At 40.1% G+C, this 16,005-nt stretch overlaps 1 protein-coding gene across 4 annotated transcripts in view; it reads right to left on the minus strand.

Moving 5' to 3' along the window:
* The window catches only part of pla2g4f.1 (phospholipase A2, group IVF, tandem duplicate 1), a 29,937-nt gene that overhangs the window by 3,231 nt on the left and 10,701 nt on the right, over positions 1 to 16,005 (minus strand). For all 4 annotated transcript variants that reach the window (XM_052145333.1, XM_052145335.1, XM_052145336.1 and 1 more), the window contains 14 exons: positions 14,856 to 14,987; positions 14,693 to 14,733; positions 14,497 to 14,539; positions 14,087 to 14,144; positions 10,142 to 10,308; positions 9,805 to 9,921; positions 8,380 to 8,414; positions 8,110 to 8,248; positions 5,801 to 5,937; positions 5,227 to 5,449; positions 5,024 to 5,141; positions 1,802 to 1,939; positions 1,251 to 1,349; positions 887 to 1,066 (listed from right to left, as the gene is read on the minus strand). In XM_052145333.1, the coding sequence (XP_052001293.1) occupies positions 887 to 1,066; positions 1,251 to 1,349; positions 1,802 to 1,939; positions 5,024 to 5,141; positions 5,227 to 5,449; positions 5,801 to 5,937; positions 8,110 to 8,248; positions 8,380 to 8,414; positions 9,805 to 9,921; positions 10,142 to 10,308; positions 14,087 to 14,144; positions 14,497 to 14,539; positions 14,693 to 14,733; positions 14,856 to 14,987 (1,627 nt within the window). The remainder of the gene's footprint in view (positions 1 to 886; positions 1,067 to 1,250; positions 1,350 to 1,801; positions 1,940 to 5,023; positions 5,142 to 5,226; positions 5,450 to 5,800; positions 5,938 to 8,109; positions 8,249 to 8,379; positions 8,415 to 9,804; positions 9,922 to 10,141; positions 10,309 to 14,086; positions 14,145 to 14,496; positions 14,540 to 14,692; positions 14,734 to 14,855; positions 14,988 to 16,005) is intronic.

Here is a 16,005-nt window from a genome sequence, read left to right on the forward strand (position 1 = left end):
GTTTAGCTCCAACACACCTGCCTGTCATTTTCAAGTAATCCTAAAGACCTTGATAAACTGGTTCAGGTGTGTTTGATTAGGGTTGGATCTAAATTCTGCAGGAAGGTAGCTCTCCAGAAGCAGGGTTGGTCACTCTTGCACTAGGCCCTATAAAATATATTGATGAACAGTTAAATTGCTTATTAAAAGGAAGGCACAATCAAATACTTTATTCTGATTGTAAAATCACATTCTGTGGTAAAATAATCATGTATCATGTCCAACTGCCTGCACTGTGATAGTTGCCTCCCTTGCAATAAATGGCATAATGTACTGTCAGCGGTAATTATCACAAAACAAACCAGTTTGGGAAGATATGCAACCAAGACGCCTCTCTTTTGTGTCAACTGTACATTCTGTTACTGTTAAAGTGTTAGTTCACCCAAAAAAGAAAATTATCAGATTTATATTAAAAAAATATCCTGGCTCTTCCAAGCATTATAATGGGAATGAATGGTAGATTTTGAAGCCCAAAAAACGCATCCATCCATCAAAAAAGTAACCCATATGGCTCCAGGGGTTTAGTAAAGGCCTTCTGAAGTGAAGCATTTTTGTAAGAAAAATATCCAGATTTAGAACTTTATAAACTATAATCACTGGCTTCCGATAATGGCCGTCCATGCATTGACTGGCTTCCTATATCCTCTGCGCTTCTGCATTCGTCACTTCTCACTAGAGCTTACACTATGCCAACACCATACGCTGGAACTCGACTCTCTTGTGAATACGTGGATGGCCGTTCGGCCAAAATTAAAATTTTTGGGTGAACTATCCCTTTAAGGGGAGATAAAAACAAAGAATGCACACTCGAAGTGGTCAATGTTGTACTGTAAGTAATGCTGTAGACCTTTCCATGTGATGAAGCCTGTGTTCTCACTGTAGTCCTTGTGCAGATTCAAGCCTCTTAGGAAGTTGTACATCTGGCTGATAATGGGGCGGCTGTTCAGAAAGCCACTCACAATTTCAGCTAAGATAGTCACAGGGCTGATCAGGTGCGTGGAAAGTGCTCTTGGTTTACTATCAGTTTCTTTACAAATGAGGACAAGGAGAAAGAAAATTGTCATTACCAAACTGTGTATAATAATTAAAGTCTCAAATGTGATTGGTATTATAATAGATAAAACAAAATCATAATCATAAAAATGATTAATATTTCTGGTGGGTGTACTGCTTAAGTGTACATAGTGTTTGAATGCATCCCAAACTCTCACCTTTGTTACTCACACCTTCTATAGTCCATGAAGGGGAAACTCCAGTGGCGTAATTCCAGATCTGTGTCAGATTTATCGAGAAAATGCTGCTCCACAATCCTACATAAATACAAACATAAACAAACACACATAGTGAAGTGTATTCAAAATTGAATGCAACTTTAAGACCCATGGATAATTAGGGTATATTTCTATAAAGGTCACCATTTGTATTATATTTTATTATTATAATAATGCATTTTCATTTTGACTCTGAACTATTTGCACATATTTATTTGGATTGCATTGTACAGTTTTTATAATTTGGGTTTATATGAACCTATATTCCATAGTTTACTTATAGATTAGAGGTTTGTTGTTGGGTCCAATGTAGTTGCTGCAGTCCAGCCCCAATAATGATATGAACCCTTTAAAATGTATCATTTAATTTGCAACTTATTTTGGTTGACAAATGTTCAGCACAACATGTCACCTTTTCCTTTCTCTTCACTTTCTTTCCTTCACTTTTTCCTCCGGTTTCATGCCTTCATTATGTTCTAGAACACACTCACCCAGCAGTGTGGACAACCCAGTTTCAGGGAGTTTCTTGACTATGTGACCAAGGTAGTATTCACTACCGAAGTTCTGTGCAGGTACAAAGGCGCCATACTTGGGAAATCCAACCTCATATGGGGTGAACTCACACCATTCTAAATTAAAAGAGAGCAAAAACAGAAAAATTTAATAATTGATATGATGTAAGCATTTTAAGTAGTACCACTTTCAATGATTGGTCTTATAATTTATTAAAAGCTGGTTGATTTTTGTCTTATCCAGGGGCGGTTCTAGTGTCAGTGTACATTCAGTGCTTAGCCCAGACCTCTGTGGATACATATGAACATGTTACATCTTTTGATGTAATACAATACACTTTATATTAAATATTACATCTCTGAGATTTTATTTATGTAGTAAATCTTTAAATATTACTGAAACAAAAAAAAAACTTTTGTGCCGATACTTTTGAAGATCAAAAAATGGCATGCTTTTAACACTATGCACTTAAAAACGTGATTTAAATGTTTAGAAAAAATAAAATAAAAAAAGCCCTTTTGGCTTTCCATAGTTTGACACACATCGTGTACATTGAGGCTGTAAATAGGCTAAAATAGATGCTTAAGAGAAAAAATTTAAGTTTTGCCAAAAGTTTAATGGCACCTAGTCTTAATAAAATCGTTTAGCAAAAAACGCAAATGGTCTGGCTCGTGACTTAAAGTTTGCAAATTCCTCGAGCACATTTGAATATATTACATTTGTTTTCAGGGATATTTATCTTAATATTAGGTACTTCCTGGATCTGGATTAACCAACTCAGTTTCCAATATCCAACACACACATATATAGGCCTGGGGCTAGGCCATCAGAACTTGTTTCGCGCACGCGCTCTCACTCAGAAATACGTGCGAATTGATGAGTTAGGGGCTGTTCACAGAGAACGTGTTATTGCCTGCGTCTGCTCTGTTTTCCTGTGTAAATGTGCTGGATGAATGTCTACACATGCTGCACCCTGTCTCATGGTTTCTTCAGTGTCTCATGGAGGACTGGCACATTTTTAGATGCTGTGTTAAGTTAATAAGATCAGGTTTAAAAATGCATGCCAAGACACCTGCGTTCAGTTTCAGTCGTTGAACTGTGTCTAGATATGTTTAGTTTTTTAGCGCAGGTGTCACAAAGATTTAACGTTCTGAACAAGTTCAGGTAGCAAAAAGGGTACTATCTCTGTCCCTTTAAGACCAATGTTTAACATTATTCCAGATTGTTCTGCAAAAAGCAAAGTTTCAGCGCTTGATAAACGGCAATGGTTTTCCCCCCTTCTGCTCTAGTGTGCTGAGGGGCTACCATGCCTTGTATGTTTGTTACAATATGAACGTTGCCTACGATACTTACATAAAATACAGCCTCAGCATCAGAATATAAACTCCAGGTGAAAGTAAATAAGACAGGAATATTTTACTATTGTATACAACAAATCTTCAAAGCAATAATAATACTGTATCATTATATTATAATGACATATGACAACAATAAATAATTGCTGGGTTATAATAACAACTGAATTCCAAAATGTTACTGGGTGTAGTAGATTTTGCACAAAAAATAGGTTTTGTAAAAATGTATGTAGATAAATATATATATATTTTTTAAATCACTGTATTGTGGAAAAACTGGAAAAATGTGCATTATCTTTATTTCATTAAACATTTTGATTGTACTTGGCTACAATGGTTGATAGGATGAATTAAAAATTATTATTTGATTTAATTTAAGCAAACACTATCAAAATGGGGCCCCGGCTTGGTCGGATGCTTGGGCTTCAGAAATCGTATGCACGCATATACATGAGCTGGAAAACGGTTGCCAACAAGATGGTGAATCAGTACTTTGGTGTTATATCGATTATGATGTTACTTTGGTATTATTCATTCATTTAAATATTTGTTTTACTTGGTATTAAAATATATTCTTAAAATATTAAACTTCTATACTATGAGAATGTGCAAAATGACTGACAGGCTGAAAGCACAACAAAGTCTTCTGATTGGCTGATCAAATAATGTGTCCGCTGTCCACAGTAACATTTTTGTTTGCTGTATACACATTCTAGTGCTGTCACAAAGACTGGTGCATTATCTCAGGACTCTTATTTCAGTGATATCTTACAGGGAGAAGGAACTTTTTCTGCATACCATTACATTTAAAATATTATACAAAAATAAAAATGCTTGCAGCACCTTTAAGCCCCAGATGCAAAGCCCTAGGGGCACCCAAGGTGCCCCCGATGGGCTTATCCCTTCTTAACCCATACAGTGCAACCATTCTAAATTAATGTTATGGAATTCAATTTGGATAAAAAAAAAATAAAAAAATAATACATTTATAGCTTTATAGCCTAAAAACAAAGCAGATTATTCACTCACTTAACACTATGGTTGAAATAAAGTTCCCGATATGGTCTTCTGCTCTTGTAGCCCATTCGCCTCAAGGTTCAACATGTTGTGCATTCTTAGATGCTATTCTGCTCACTACAATTATACGGAGTGGTTAAGTTAAGTATCTGAAGCCTTTGTCAGCTCGAACCAGTCTGTCCGTTCTCTACTGATCTGTCTCATCAACAAGGCATTTCCGTCTGCAGAACTGCCGCTCACTGGATTTTTTTTGTTTTTGCATCATTCTGAGTAAACTCTTGAGACCGTTGTGTGTAAAAAAATAAGAGGAGATCAGCAGTTACAGAAATACTCAAACCAGCCCGTCTGGCACCAATAATCATGCCATGGTCTAAATCACGAGATCATATTTTTTCCCCATTCTGATGGTTGATGTGAAAATTAACTGAAGCTCCTGACCCAATATCTGCATTAATTTATGAATAGCACTGCTGCCACATGATTGGCTGGTTAGATAATTGCATGAATAAGTAGGTGTACAGGTGTTCCTAATAAAGAGCTAGGTGAGTGTACGGTTATGCTCATTAACATCCCTAAAACTCGAAACCTTTGAATAACTTTCATAAATTGACTTATCTATTCAAACCTCACAGATTAGGGCAAATCGCTACACTGAAACTAAATTCTTAATGCAGTGAATAGGCTGGAGCTTGCACTTTTGGAAAGCCCTTGCCTTTTTTGCATGTAATGTTATCAGATGGTCCATGAACAGTCCATGGGCATTGCCATCTGAGGCAGAGACTACATTAGCAGCTGAACGGCCATCATCTACTGTTAGCACATACATACCAGCATCCACTATACTTTCGGTCTTGCCATTCTTCAAGTTGACAGCAGTGAAGATGGGTAGAGGGTTCTGGCCTTCTGACAGTGACTTCTGCAGTTCAGATAGTGTACTCATTTGTTTCTATAAAAGGAATGTATTATTCAGTATATAAGATTTTCATATAGATTAATTACTGACAGCCTAAACTTTTTCTATATTTCAGTACCTTCCCTTGGACAAGATACTCTAAAGCCAGACCCCACATGTCAATGAGAGAGACAAGGTGTCCTTCTTTCTCTCTCTCTTCCATCTTCTCTTTATAGTGTTTCAGCTGCTCATGGGAAAACATGGAGAGCATACTTTTAGAAAGCTCTTTTTTTGGAGACTCCATTAACTTATCAAGGTCACTCTTTGACCAGTTAGGGTCTTCATATAGAGAGGATATAGCCCTGAAAGACAAAGATTAAAAATGTTACATCGAAACTCAGCAACAGATCTTCAGTTCTGAATTCAAATTGTAGTCTTCTTATTCATGTTATTAATTTGGCAAGTTTAAGGCAGAAATGTAAATCTCATAATTTGTATGAAAGCACTCACATTAATTCTTCTGTTAAAGCTCATATATTGTTTGAGCTGTAATGTTGCTTATGTTTTTTTTTGCAGTGGACTACTAAATTACTGGGATTTCACGGTTTACGGCCTTATGCAGTTTTAACAATATTCTGAGGATACTGTTGTCCACGATACACACACACATTTATCTAACTCGTTTTGGGGCATAAAGTGCTTATTATTCTCACCAAGTGGAACCAGAAACCACTGTGATGTAGCTGACGGCATCAAGAAGTTGGAGCTTCTGCAGGCCTTTAAGGCTTCCGTATGTGCCAGTCATCGCTCTGGACCCGCCCCCAGAACACACCACAGCCACCAATGGCACCTGAGGAATCACATAAAAAACAAAACTGACATGAGTCAAACTTTCTTCTGTTTGTTGCTGAGTATTTATTTACATTGCAATCAGATCATTTGTACAATATTCACTTGAAAATAATGTGAATGGACAGTGGGGGTTGAGTTTGCACCGAATTGCTGCACTACATTAAAAAGGTAAATTCTGTAATGTTTATACCATGAGCATCACCAAGCAAAAGTAACTGTCTCTCATTGGTCTGCAGTAGGGTTGCAGCGGTATACCGGTTTCACGGTATACCACAGTTTGAAAATTGACGGTTATCATACCGTGTACATTTGCTTATCTACGGTATTGAGAAACAAATGCAACCAGACGGAGATTCTCACATGCGCATGCACATCTCCTTTCCCTCTCGACTGTCTGTCAGACTCGTCAACTTGCGCCACACACACACACATGCAGCAGATGTCAGAGAGAAGCGAGGCGAGGGGGTCTGACATGAGTGGGTGAGTTAAAGCAGTGTTTCTCAACTGGTCTATTCGGACTGGGTCGCAGACAGCAGGGAAATAACAATGCCATGGTAACTTCTCCCATTGAAGATATTTTGGCGGCCGCCCGAGTGATCGACTATTTAGGACTGCCGAGGCAGATTTAATGATAATTTCGCAAACAGCTAAAGACTTCTCATCGGCACTTTCGCAAGTGTAACGAGCTCGTGCTAATGATCTGCTCTTCTCTCTGGTGCGCGCGTTCAACAACTGGGCTTCCCTCGATATTGCGGAGCGCAGACATCAAAACTGATGCGACCAATTTCAATTCTAGTGAGAGTTTTCTAGTTTAAAGTGTTTCGGAGATTGTCAATTCGAACCTCTCAAACAGTAGCAGCCCTGACATGCCAAACAGCACTGAGGAGGAAAAGAGCAACACTGTGCTATGTGCCAAAAAAATAAATAAATACAAAATTACACACCATCACCTTTACAAATTTGTTTCAGGATTTTACATGAGTAACTGTTATATTTTGACAAAATGTGTATGGTTTCATATGAAATAATCTAAAAGTAGAATCTATTAAACCTCATTTTATATCAACAGTGGCAGTTTTAGTTAAAGTTTCAAGATGTGTTTCAGCTAGTATTTATTTTTCATAAATACATTTATTATTATTACTATTATTTAAGACTAGCACACTGACCATGGTAACGAGGACCCTTTCCTTCTGTGTAATATGTGTATAAATATGTAATGTTAGATAACAAATGGGATAATAATGGGCTCATATAAGTAAATATGTTCTTCAATTTTTAAAATGGGGAGAGAAAACTTCCTGTAGATTTTGTTGTTGACAACAACAACAAGAATAATGTCACTTGATTCATGTCCTTGTACTGGAAAACCATGAACAAAACTATACAACATAAAAGGAAATGCAACCCAGGATACATTATATACAGGTTATGTTTAATCTATGGCAGGTCGACACATGATTTCAAATGAAAAATCTGTCCTGAAGCAAAACCAGTTGAGAACCACTGAGTTAAAGGTACTGACAGGAGCAGTCTGACCTCACTGTCGCGCACCTACAGTATATGTTAACTGTTAATAATCATAGGACATTACTTTAAAAGCTCACACAGCTGATGTTATTTTTCATTTAGTAGTTCATTTAACATGTAAACTAACATGCTTTAGTTAAATAACATGTTATAGTTACATGCTATGTTTTATCTTGTTTATAATTCTGTTTATTATAATTCTGTTAGCTTTCTTACTTTTTCTATTTATATTATTTTCAAAAGGGAGACTTTTTTACACATACTTCAACAAAATAAAAGTGTTTGCTCTAAAATAAATAGATAAATAAAATAACCCTTCTGTTTTCACTGATAATAGTAATTGTGTAATACCGTATACCGTGAAACCGTGATATTTTCTGAGACGGTTATCATACCGTGAAAATCTCATACCGTTGCAACCCTTGTCTGCAGTCTGCTCATTGGTCAGATAAACATAATTGTCCAGCACATGATTACACACAACACCTTTAAGTTAATTGATGAGTAAAATCAACACATGCGTGTGTTTAGTAAAAGTAATGAAATATTAAGTAAAACAATCTGCTCTGTTCTTTGTGTAGTGTGCAATGTCTAGTGTCGTTTTATGGATATACTGTATTTGTGCTTGCATTTGTACTACCTTGCTAGGCTCAGGTGGAGAGTTGAGATTCAAAGCTTTCTGTAGAGCTTGTGACACGACTTTTGTCCTTTTCATCAAAAAATTCTTCTCTTCTATTGGGATATCAAAATCCAGTCGTACATCCAGATCTTCATTAGAGCTTCAAAACACACACCAAAGTTTACTATGTTTCATGGTTTTTGCAAGCTTATAATGTTTTGTCTTGCACATACATATGTATTTTCTTTTTAACCTATTACAGAGGATCCACAGAAATTAAAGATTTGTTACCGAACGTCCATTTGGAGCTGCAGATCAACTTTATCCTTTGGCAGACACACACACACACACACACACACACACACACATTTTTAGACAATTAACATATTTCAAATATACATATTAAAACATGAGATATGCATAGACTGTATACACTCACCTAAAGGATTATTAGGAACACCTGTTCAATTGCTCATTAATGCAATTATCTAATCAACCAATCACATGGCAGTTGCTTCAATGCATTTAGGGGTGTGGTCCTGGTCAAGACAATCTCCTGAACTCCAAACTGAATGTCAGAATGGGAAAGAAAGGTGATTTAAGCAATTTTGAGTGTGACATGGTTGTTGGTGCCAGACGGGCCGGTCTGAGTATTTCACAATCTGCTCAGTTACTGGGATCTTCACGCACAACCATTTCTAGGGTTTACAAAGAATGGTGTGAAAAGGCAAAAACATCCAGTATGCGGCAGTCCTGTGGGCGAAAATGCCTTGTTGATGCTAGAGGTCAGAGGAGAATGGGCCGACTGATTCAATCTGATAGAAGAGCAACTTTGCCTGAAATAACCACTCGTTACAACCGAGGTATGCAGCAAAGCATTTGTGAAGCCACAACACGCACAACCTTGAGGCGGATGGGCTACAACAGCAGAAGACCCCACCGGGTCCATCTCCACTACAAATAGGAAAAAGAGGCTACAATTTGCAAGAGCTCACCAAAATTGGACAGTTGAAGACTGGAAAAATGTTGCCTGGTCTGATGAGTCTTGATTTCTGTTGAGACATTCAGATGGTAGAGTCCGAATTTGGCGTAAACAGAATGAGAACATGGATCCATCATGCCTTGTTACCACTGTGCAGGCTGGTGGTGGTGGTGTAATGGTGTGGGGGATGTTTTCTTGGCACACTTTAGGCCCCTTAGTGCCAATTGGGCATCGTTTAAATGCCACGGCCTACCTGAGCATTGTTTCTGACCATGTCCATCCCTTTATGGCCACCATGTACCCATCCTTTGATGGCTACTTCCAGCAGGATAATGCACCATGTCACAAAGCTCAAATCATTTCAAATTGGTTTCTTGAACATGACAATGAGTTCACTGTACTAAAATGGCCCCCACAGTCACCAGATCTCAACCCAATAGAGCATCTTTGGGATGTGGTGGAACGGGAGCTTCGTGCCCTGGATGTGCATCCCACAAATCTCCATCAACTGCAAGATGCTATCCTATCAATATGGGCCAACATTTCTAAAGAATGCTTTCAGCACCTTGTTGAATCAATGCCATGTAGAATTAAGGCAGTTCTGAAGGCAAAAGGGGGTCAAACACAGTATTAGTATGGTTTCCTAATAATCCTTTAGGTGAGTGTATAATCTACTAATAGGTGACTAATCTGCAACACACTGTAGTAACAAAGTTGATTTTGCCAGTACTCACCTCTCCCAAAGGCAAAGAGACTGTAAGATGGTGCTTGGCTGGCATTGGTTTTAAAGGGATTGAGGATCCAGTGTTTACAATGATTGGAACTGCACCATCCACTATGTCCATCATAGTCTGGACAAACAGTAAATATTTAATTAAACATTTAAAGCCTGTTGTGTTTGTTTTGACACTTTGTAAATCTATATATTTTCACACCGCTTTTAGAAGCAAAAAAACAAAACAAATGTGTCCTGTTTCTTATGGCAACAAATATGAAATATGAATAGGATTATAATTTTTGCAACAGTTCAAATGCAATAAATTATAAATAAGCATGGTGTATTAGGAATACTTGTGCTGGGATGGCAATAGTCTCAGAAGTGAGATTGAGTTCAGTTTCCAGGTCTCGATTGATGTAGTATTGCAATTTCTTCAGGAAGCCAGAGTTATCCTCAGAATTAGAGATCACAAAATCCTCTTTGTATGCCCCTTTCAGCTTTAACACCATGTTATGTATTGCTAAAAACACACAGAATAAGCAAAACCACCTAAACCTGAGTTTATATCTTTGTCCCTCTAGTGTCTACATTGCAGCAAGGTTATGTTTGTATTGGTTTATTTCATTAATATTGAGCTAAAAAATATATTTTTTTATGTAAAACACAGCAATTGTCATTTGATAATTGCATTTAAAAAAAATTATATTACTTTTTATTTATGTATTTATTTAAAATGATTAGAAACAGTATGCTTTCCCCTTCTGTCACTCACTCGACATTGTGTCGACACAAGGGGCTTCTTTCGGGAGCCTCGGATACCTCTGAATATGAAAAAGGCCAATGCCCCCGGACATTCAGCTATAAAAGGTGGGATGTGCCTCTGTTCTGTCAGACTCTTTCTTTGGAGCCGAGCGGTTGTGTGTGTGTTCAGCGAGCTGAAACCCCACTCTGTTCCACCTTACCTCTAGAGAGCTTTCCTGTTGGATCTATGGCACATTGCCAGCGGCTTTCTCCCTCATTTCAGTTCGCCAGGCGTCTGCCCCATTTCAGCAGCATCTGCCCCACCTCTGTGCTCGGTGAAAAAGCCAGCACCCTGCGTGCGGAAATCGCGACCCTTTTGCAAAAGGACGCTAAATGCCCTCTCCCAGAAGACGGCTGTCCTGATTGCGCTTGCTTCCATCAAGAGGGTTAGAGACCTGCAAGCATTCTCTGTCAGCAACACTTGCCTGGAGTGCCCCGGGAGGAGGCAGACCCAGCCTTATCGTTGCATATCTATTTAGACTGCACACAGAGCTTTAGATACACTGAGCAGCTTTTTGTTTGCTTTGACGGACAGCGGAAAGGGAACGCTGTCACCAAACAGACGCTTGCCCACTGGGTAGTCGACGCCAACGCATTGGCCTATCAGACCCAAGCCACTCTGTGTGTAGCATCCTCGTGGGCACTGCCCAACGGCACCTCTCTAACAGACATCTGTAGAGCAGCAGGCTGGGCAACACCCAATACCTTTGAGATATTCTACAATCTCCGGGTTGAGTCGGTCTCGACCCATGTTTTGTCAGGCCGAGCATGTAGAACTCGGTAACACAGGATGACTGACCGGGTGTACTGCTTGCGAGTCCACTAAACTTGCAGTCCCTGGATGTCTTATCCTCCCTAGCCCTCTGGTCCGCAAATTCAGCAGACCCACTATGGGTACTAATTACTCTGTACTAATTACCCTGCTCCACAGGGTTCGCCTTCATGGATTAATACCCCTGTGTGTATTATACGCGGTACAGTCCCCCTACCAGTGTACACACGTCTCCATTGGGCAGTCCCCTCTGCCCCCCGGTCACTGTGTTTGTAGCAACTCCTCCCTCTCAGCAGGTAGGATCTACCACCGCCTCACTTCCACATGTGTCCTGAAAACCCATGTGACGTATTTCGCCACACTTTGCCTCCCCCCAGACTGGGCAGGTGGTGGTCTCTGCGGGGTCTTTTCCCCCTGAAAGAATAGGAGTCGGAAAAGAACGCCTTCCCTGATGCGTGTTATAGCTACATAGCCCCAGCCTCATCTAACACTCTATGAGGAGAAACATAGAGAAAGGGCAGTGGCTGGTGCGGCCTGCTCCCATGCTTGCCACGTTGCTTGTTCCCACCCCCCCAAGAGAATCCTTGGTCGGATCCAGGGAACCTAATAAAAACAATATACCCCCCAAGAGAATCCTTGGTCGGATCCAGGGAACCTAATAAAAACAATATGATGTCTTAGTGGGGTATCGGGGAGGGTTATGTGCACCTTGATGCTAATGCGCCTTTGGCACGCAACAGCCTGCTGCACCAGTATCAGCAGATCATGTAACATGGTCATTGTAGGTGGCGCCTTGTGTCACTACAATCGACACAACGTCGAGTAAGTGACAGAAGGGGAATGTCTAGGATACTAATGTAATGAGACGTTGTGTCCCCCTTGCCACAAAACTGTACCAAGCCGCTGTAATGGCCAAACCTTGTCCTTGGCTCCTCAGTACATAACCTGACTGAACAGAGGCACATCCCGCCTTTTATACACTTGCTTAAATGACTGGTGTCCTGTTTCTCTGACCCCCATCATCAGCAAACGCTTTGAGAGGTTAATCAGAGATTACATCTGCTCTGTTCTGCACACATCTTTGGATCCATTGCAGTTTGCCTACCGCAACAACCGCTCCACTGACACCATTACATCTACAATACACACTGCTCTCTCCCACCTGGAAAAAAGGAACACATATGTGAGAATGCTGTTTGTAGACTACAGCTCAGCATTCAACACCATAGTGCCCTCCAAACTTGATGAGAAACTCCGGGCTCTGGGCTTAAACAGCTCGCTGTGCAGCTGGATCCATGACTTCCTGTCAGGCAGACGTCAGGTGGTTAGAATGGGCAGCAACACCTCGTCATCACTGACCCTCAACACTGGAGCCCCGCAGGGCTGTGTTGTCAGCCCACTCCTGTATTCCCTATACACACATGACTGTGTGGCAACACACAGCTCCAATGCCATCATTAAGTTTGCTGACGATACGACGGTGGTAGGGCTGATCACTGACAATGGCGAAACAGCCTACAGAAAGGAGGTGCACACTCTGACACACTGGTGTCAGGGGCACAACCTCTCCTTCAATGTCAGTAAGACCAAGGAGCTTGTGGTGGACTTCAGGAGGAAAGACAAAGAACACAGCCCCATCACCATTAATGGAGCACCGGTGGAGAGAGTAAGCAGTTTCAAGTTCCTCGGTGTCCACATTACTAGGAACTCACATGGTCCGTCCACACTAAGGCCGTTGTGAAGAAGGCTCACCAGCGCCTCTTCTTCCTGAGACGGCTGAGGAAGTTTGGAATGAACCACCACATCCTCACACGGTTCTACACTAGTACTGTAGAGAGCATCCTGACTGGCTGCATCACCGCCTGGTACGGCAATAGCACCACCCACAACTGCAAAGACCTGTAAAGGGTGGTGCGAACTGCCAGAAACACCATCGGAGGTGAGCTTCCCTCCCTCCAGGACATCTATAACAGGTGGTGTGTGAAAAAAGCTTGGAGGATCATCAGAGACTCCAGCCACCCGAGTCATGGGCTGCTCTCACTGCTATCATCAGGCAGGCGGTATCGCAGCATCAGGACCCGCACCAGCCGACTACATGATAGCTTCTTCCCCCAAGCAATCAGACTTTTGAACACTTGATCTCTCACGATCAAATATCAGCACTGCACTTTATTAATTATCATCTTGTATCACACACTGGATTGTTAAGTATATTCTCCCCAATTCAACTACTGTATATATATTTTATATACCCTTACCCTTATTTCTTTTTTTTATTGTATGTGTATTCTATATTGTGAGTATTGTTTACTGTACATTGTATATTATTTTGTGTAAGTATGTGTACATTTGTTATGTAAATTGTGTTGTGTAAATATGTTGTTTATTGTAATTGGTACTGCTATGTTATTCGGAACTGCACACAAGACTTTCACCTACTGTCGCACTTGTGTACACAGTAGTGTGACAATAAAGTGATTTGATTTGATTTGATTTGATTTATACCTGTATGTCCGGGGGGCGGGACATGCAAATTCTGTTCGCCAATTTGGCATTGCCTTTTTCATATTCAGAGGTATACGAGGCTCACAAAAAAAGCCCCTTGTGTCACTACAATCGACACAACATTTCATTCCCTCCATCAGGGAACAGGGTTACACTAGTAACCTTGACGTTTAAATATAATAAAATAGCATGTTCATTTGAATGTATCTTTTGCACTTACCTTCAGAATTATTGAGCAGCTTGTCAACTTCAACATTCAGCTCACAAAAAGGACCAGCCTGATTTAATGGGAAAACAAAGCTTATCTGATAAAGATTGTAGAACATTTATACTCACTGAGCACTTTATTAGGAACACCTGTACACCTACTTATTCATGCAATTATCTAATTAGATGCAGCAGTGCAATGTAGTGCTTAAAATCATGCAGAAACAGGTCAGGAGCGTCAGTTAATGATGTTAACCATCAGAATGGGGGAAAATGGAATGATTGTTGGTGCCAGACAGGCTGGTTTATGAATTTCTTTAACTGCTGATCTCCTGGGACTTTCACACACAACAGTCACTAGAATTTACTCAGAATGGTGCCAAAAACAAAAAACATCTAGTGAGCTGTAGTAAAGGTTCTTACCACCAACACTCCATTAGAGATGCAGGGCACTGGCTTCTCAGAGCTGCAATGCATTAACAAAGGCAAGACTGCTGCATAGTTTGGATTTATGTATAGACATGTACTTTTTCTTAAAATAAAATAAAAAACAGGACATGTCTCTAATGAAAGTGCACTATGTAAGTTGTAAGTAGTGCTTATAATTATCAAAACTCACCTCTTTTTGATCTCAAACTCCACCCAAAGTTCATCCTTTGTCTGAGAAAGAAGGTACATACATAGTGAGAGGTCTCAGATAGGTTTTCAGTCTATGCTGTAAGATACATTTTTTGCTGAATATTTTCATTCCTGGCAGTCTGAGATCTTTATTTAACACTGACCGTATTGTTTATAATTAAGCATTTTGTCTCCTTTTTCCCAGGTGTGAGGTTACTGATGTCAAATAGGACTGTGGCAATATGGTCGTCTTTCATATATGGGTCCTCATCATAGATCAAGAACTCCAGAATGTTCTAGGGAAAGTGAAACACTGAGATTGTTGATGATAACCTTTTGCTGTATTAACAACCTGTAACAACAAGCTCTGTAATTTCCATTTCAAGTAGAGAGTGATGACTACAAATAGGCAAAGAGGTCCAGTGACGCAGAACTGACAGCAACCATTTTTGGTAATCAATAATGCATAAGCTCAATACCCCACTGTAGTGAAAAACGTACTAGATAGCATTCCAGGGTCCCCAGTTTGTGGCAGGGCCTCTCTCTAACTGTCTCGGTGAAGAAAAGTTGCTACATATGGATTGGATCTTGGGAGGACAGACTACCACTCCCTATATGCATATTACGCAGTCTGCATAGGGCACCATCTACCTAGGGAGGCACTATCTTACCATAGAGGGGCACCAGAAACTCCACCGGCAGCCCTTCCTCACACATTATACGTTATTCAAGGACCCAATAGCAGTCGCAGAACACAGACGGTCACCTCACAACTACACCAACGCCAATCAGGACAGCCCGGTCTTGTAGGTTCTTGCATTAAAAAACACAAAAATCAGACCTTTCCTATCTGAATATGATGTACAGCTCTTGGTCCAAGCCCTGGTCATTTCAAGACTGGACTACTGCAATGCTCTGTTGGCTGGCCTCCTAGCTAGCACAATGAAGCAATTGCAGATGGTCCACAATGCAGCAGCGCATCTGGTCTTCAATCAACCTAATCACCCCACTCTTGATTTCACTCCACTGGTTACCTATGAAGGGGTGGATGCCTAAATCACCACCTCCTCTTCTTCAATACATATATATATACCCTTTGAGTAATTTAAATCTAAACTGATCAGCATTCAACCTAATGTGATTAATTTAATGATTTTAAAGCTAATTATGTATACAACATTATAACATACACATCATATTCTTGTGAGCAAATTATTCATTATTATAGTCTCTTAATATATGTTCTCTGTGTTTTCATGCTCACACAAGCAATTTAAGACCAGCGACACTGTGTCTGCTGACTAAGAGGCCTAG

The sequence above is a fragment of the Xyrauchen texanus genome, chromosome 16, assembly GCF_025860055.1.
Source record: "Xyrauchen texanus isolate HMW12.3.18 chromosome 16, RBS_HiC_50CHRs, whole genome shotgun sequence".
Lineage (NCBI taxonomy): Eukaryota > Metazoa > Chordata > Actinopteri > Cypriniformes > Catostomidae > Xyrauchen > Xyrauchen texanus.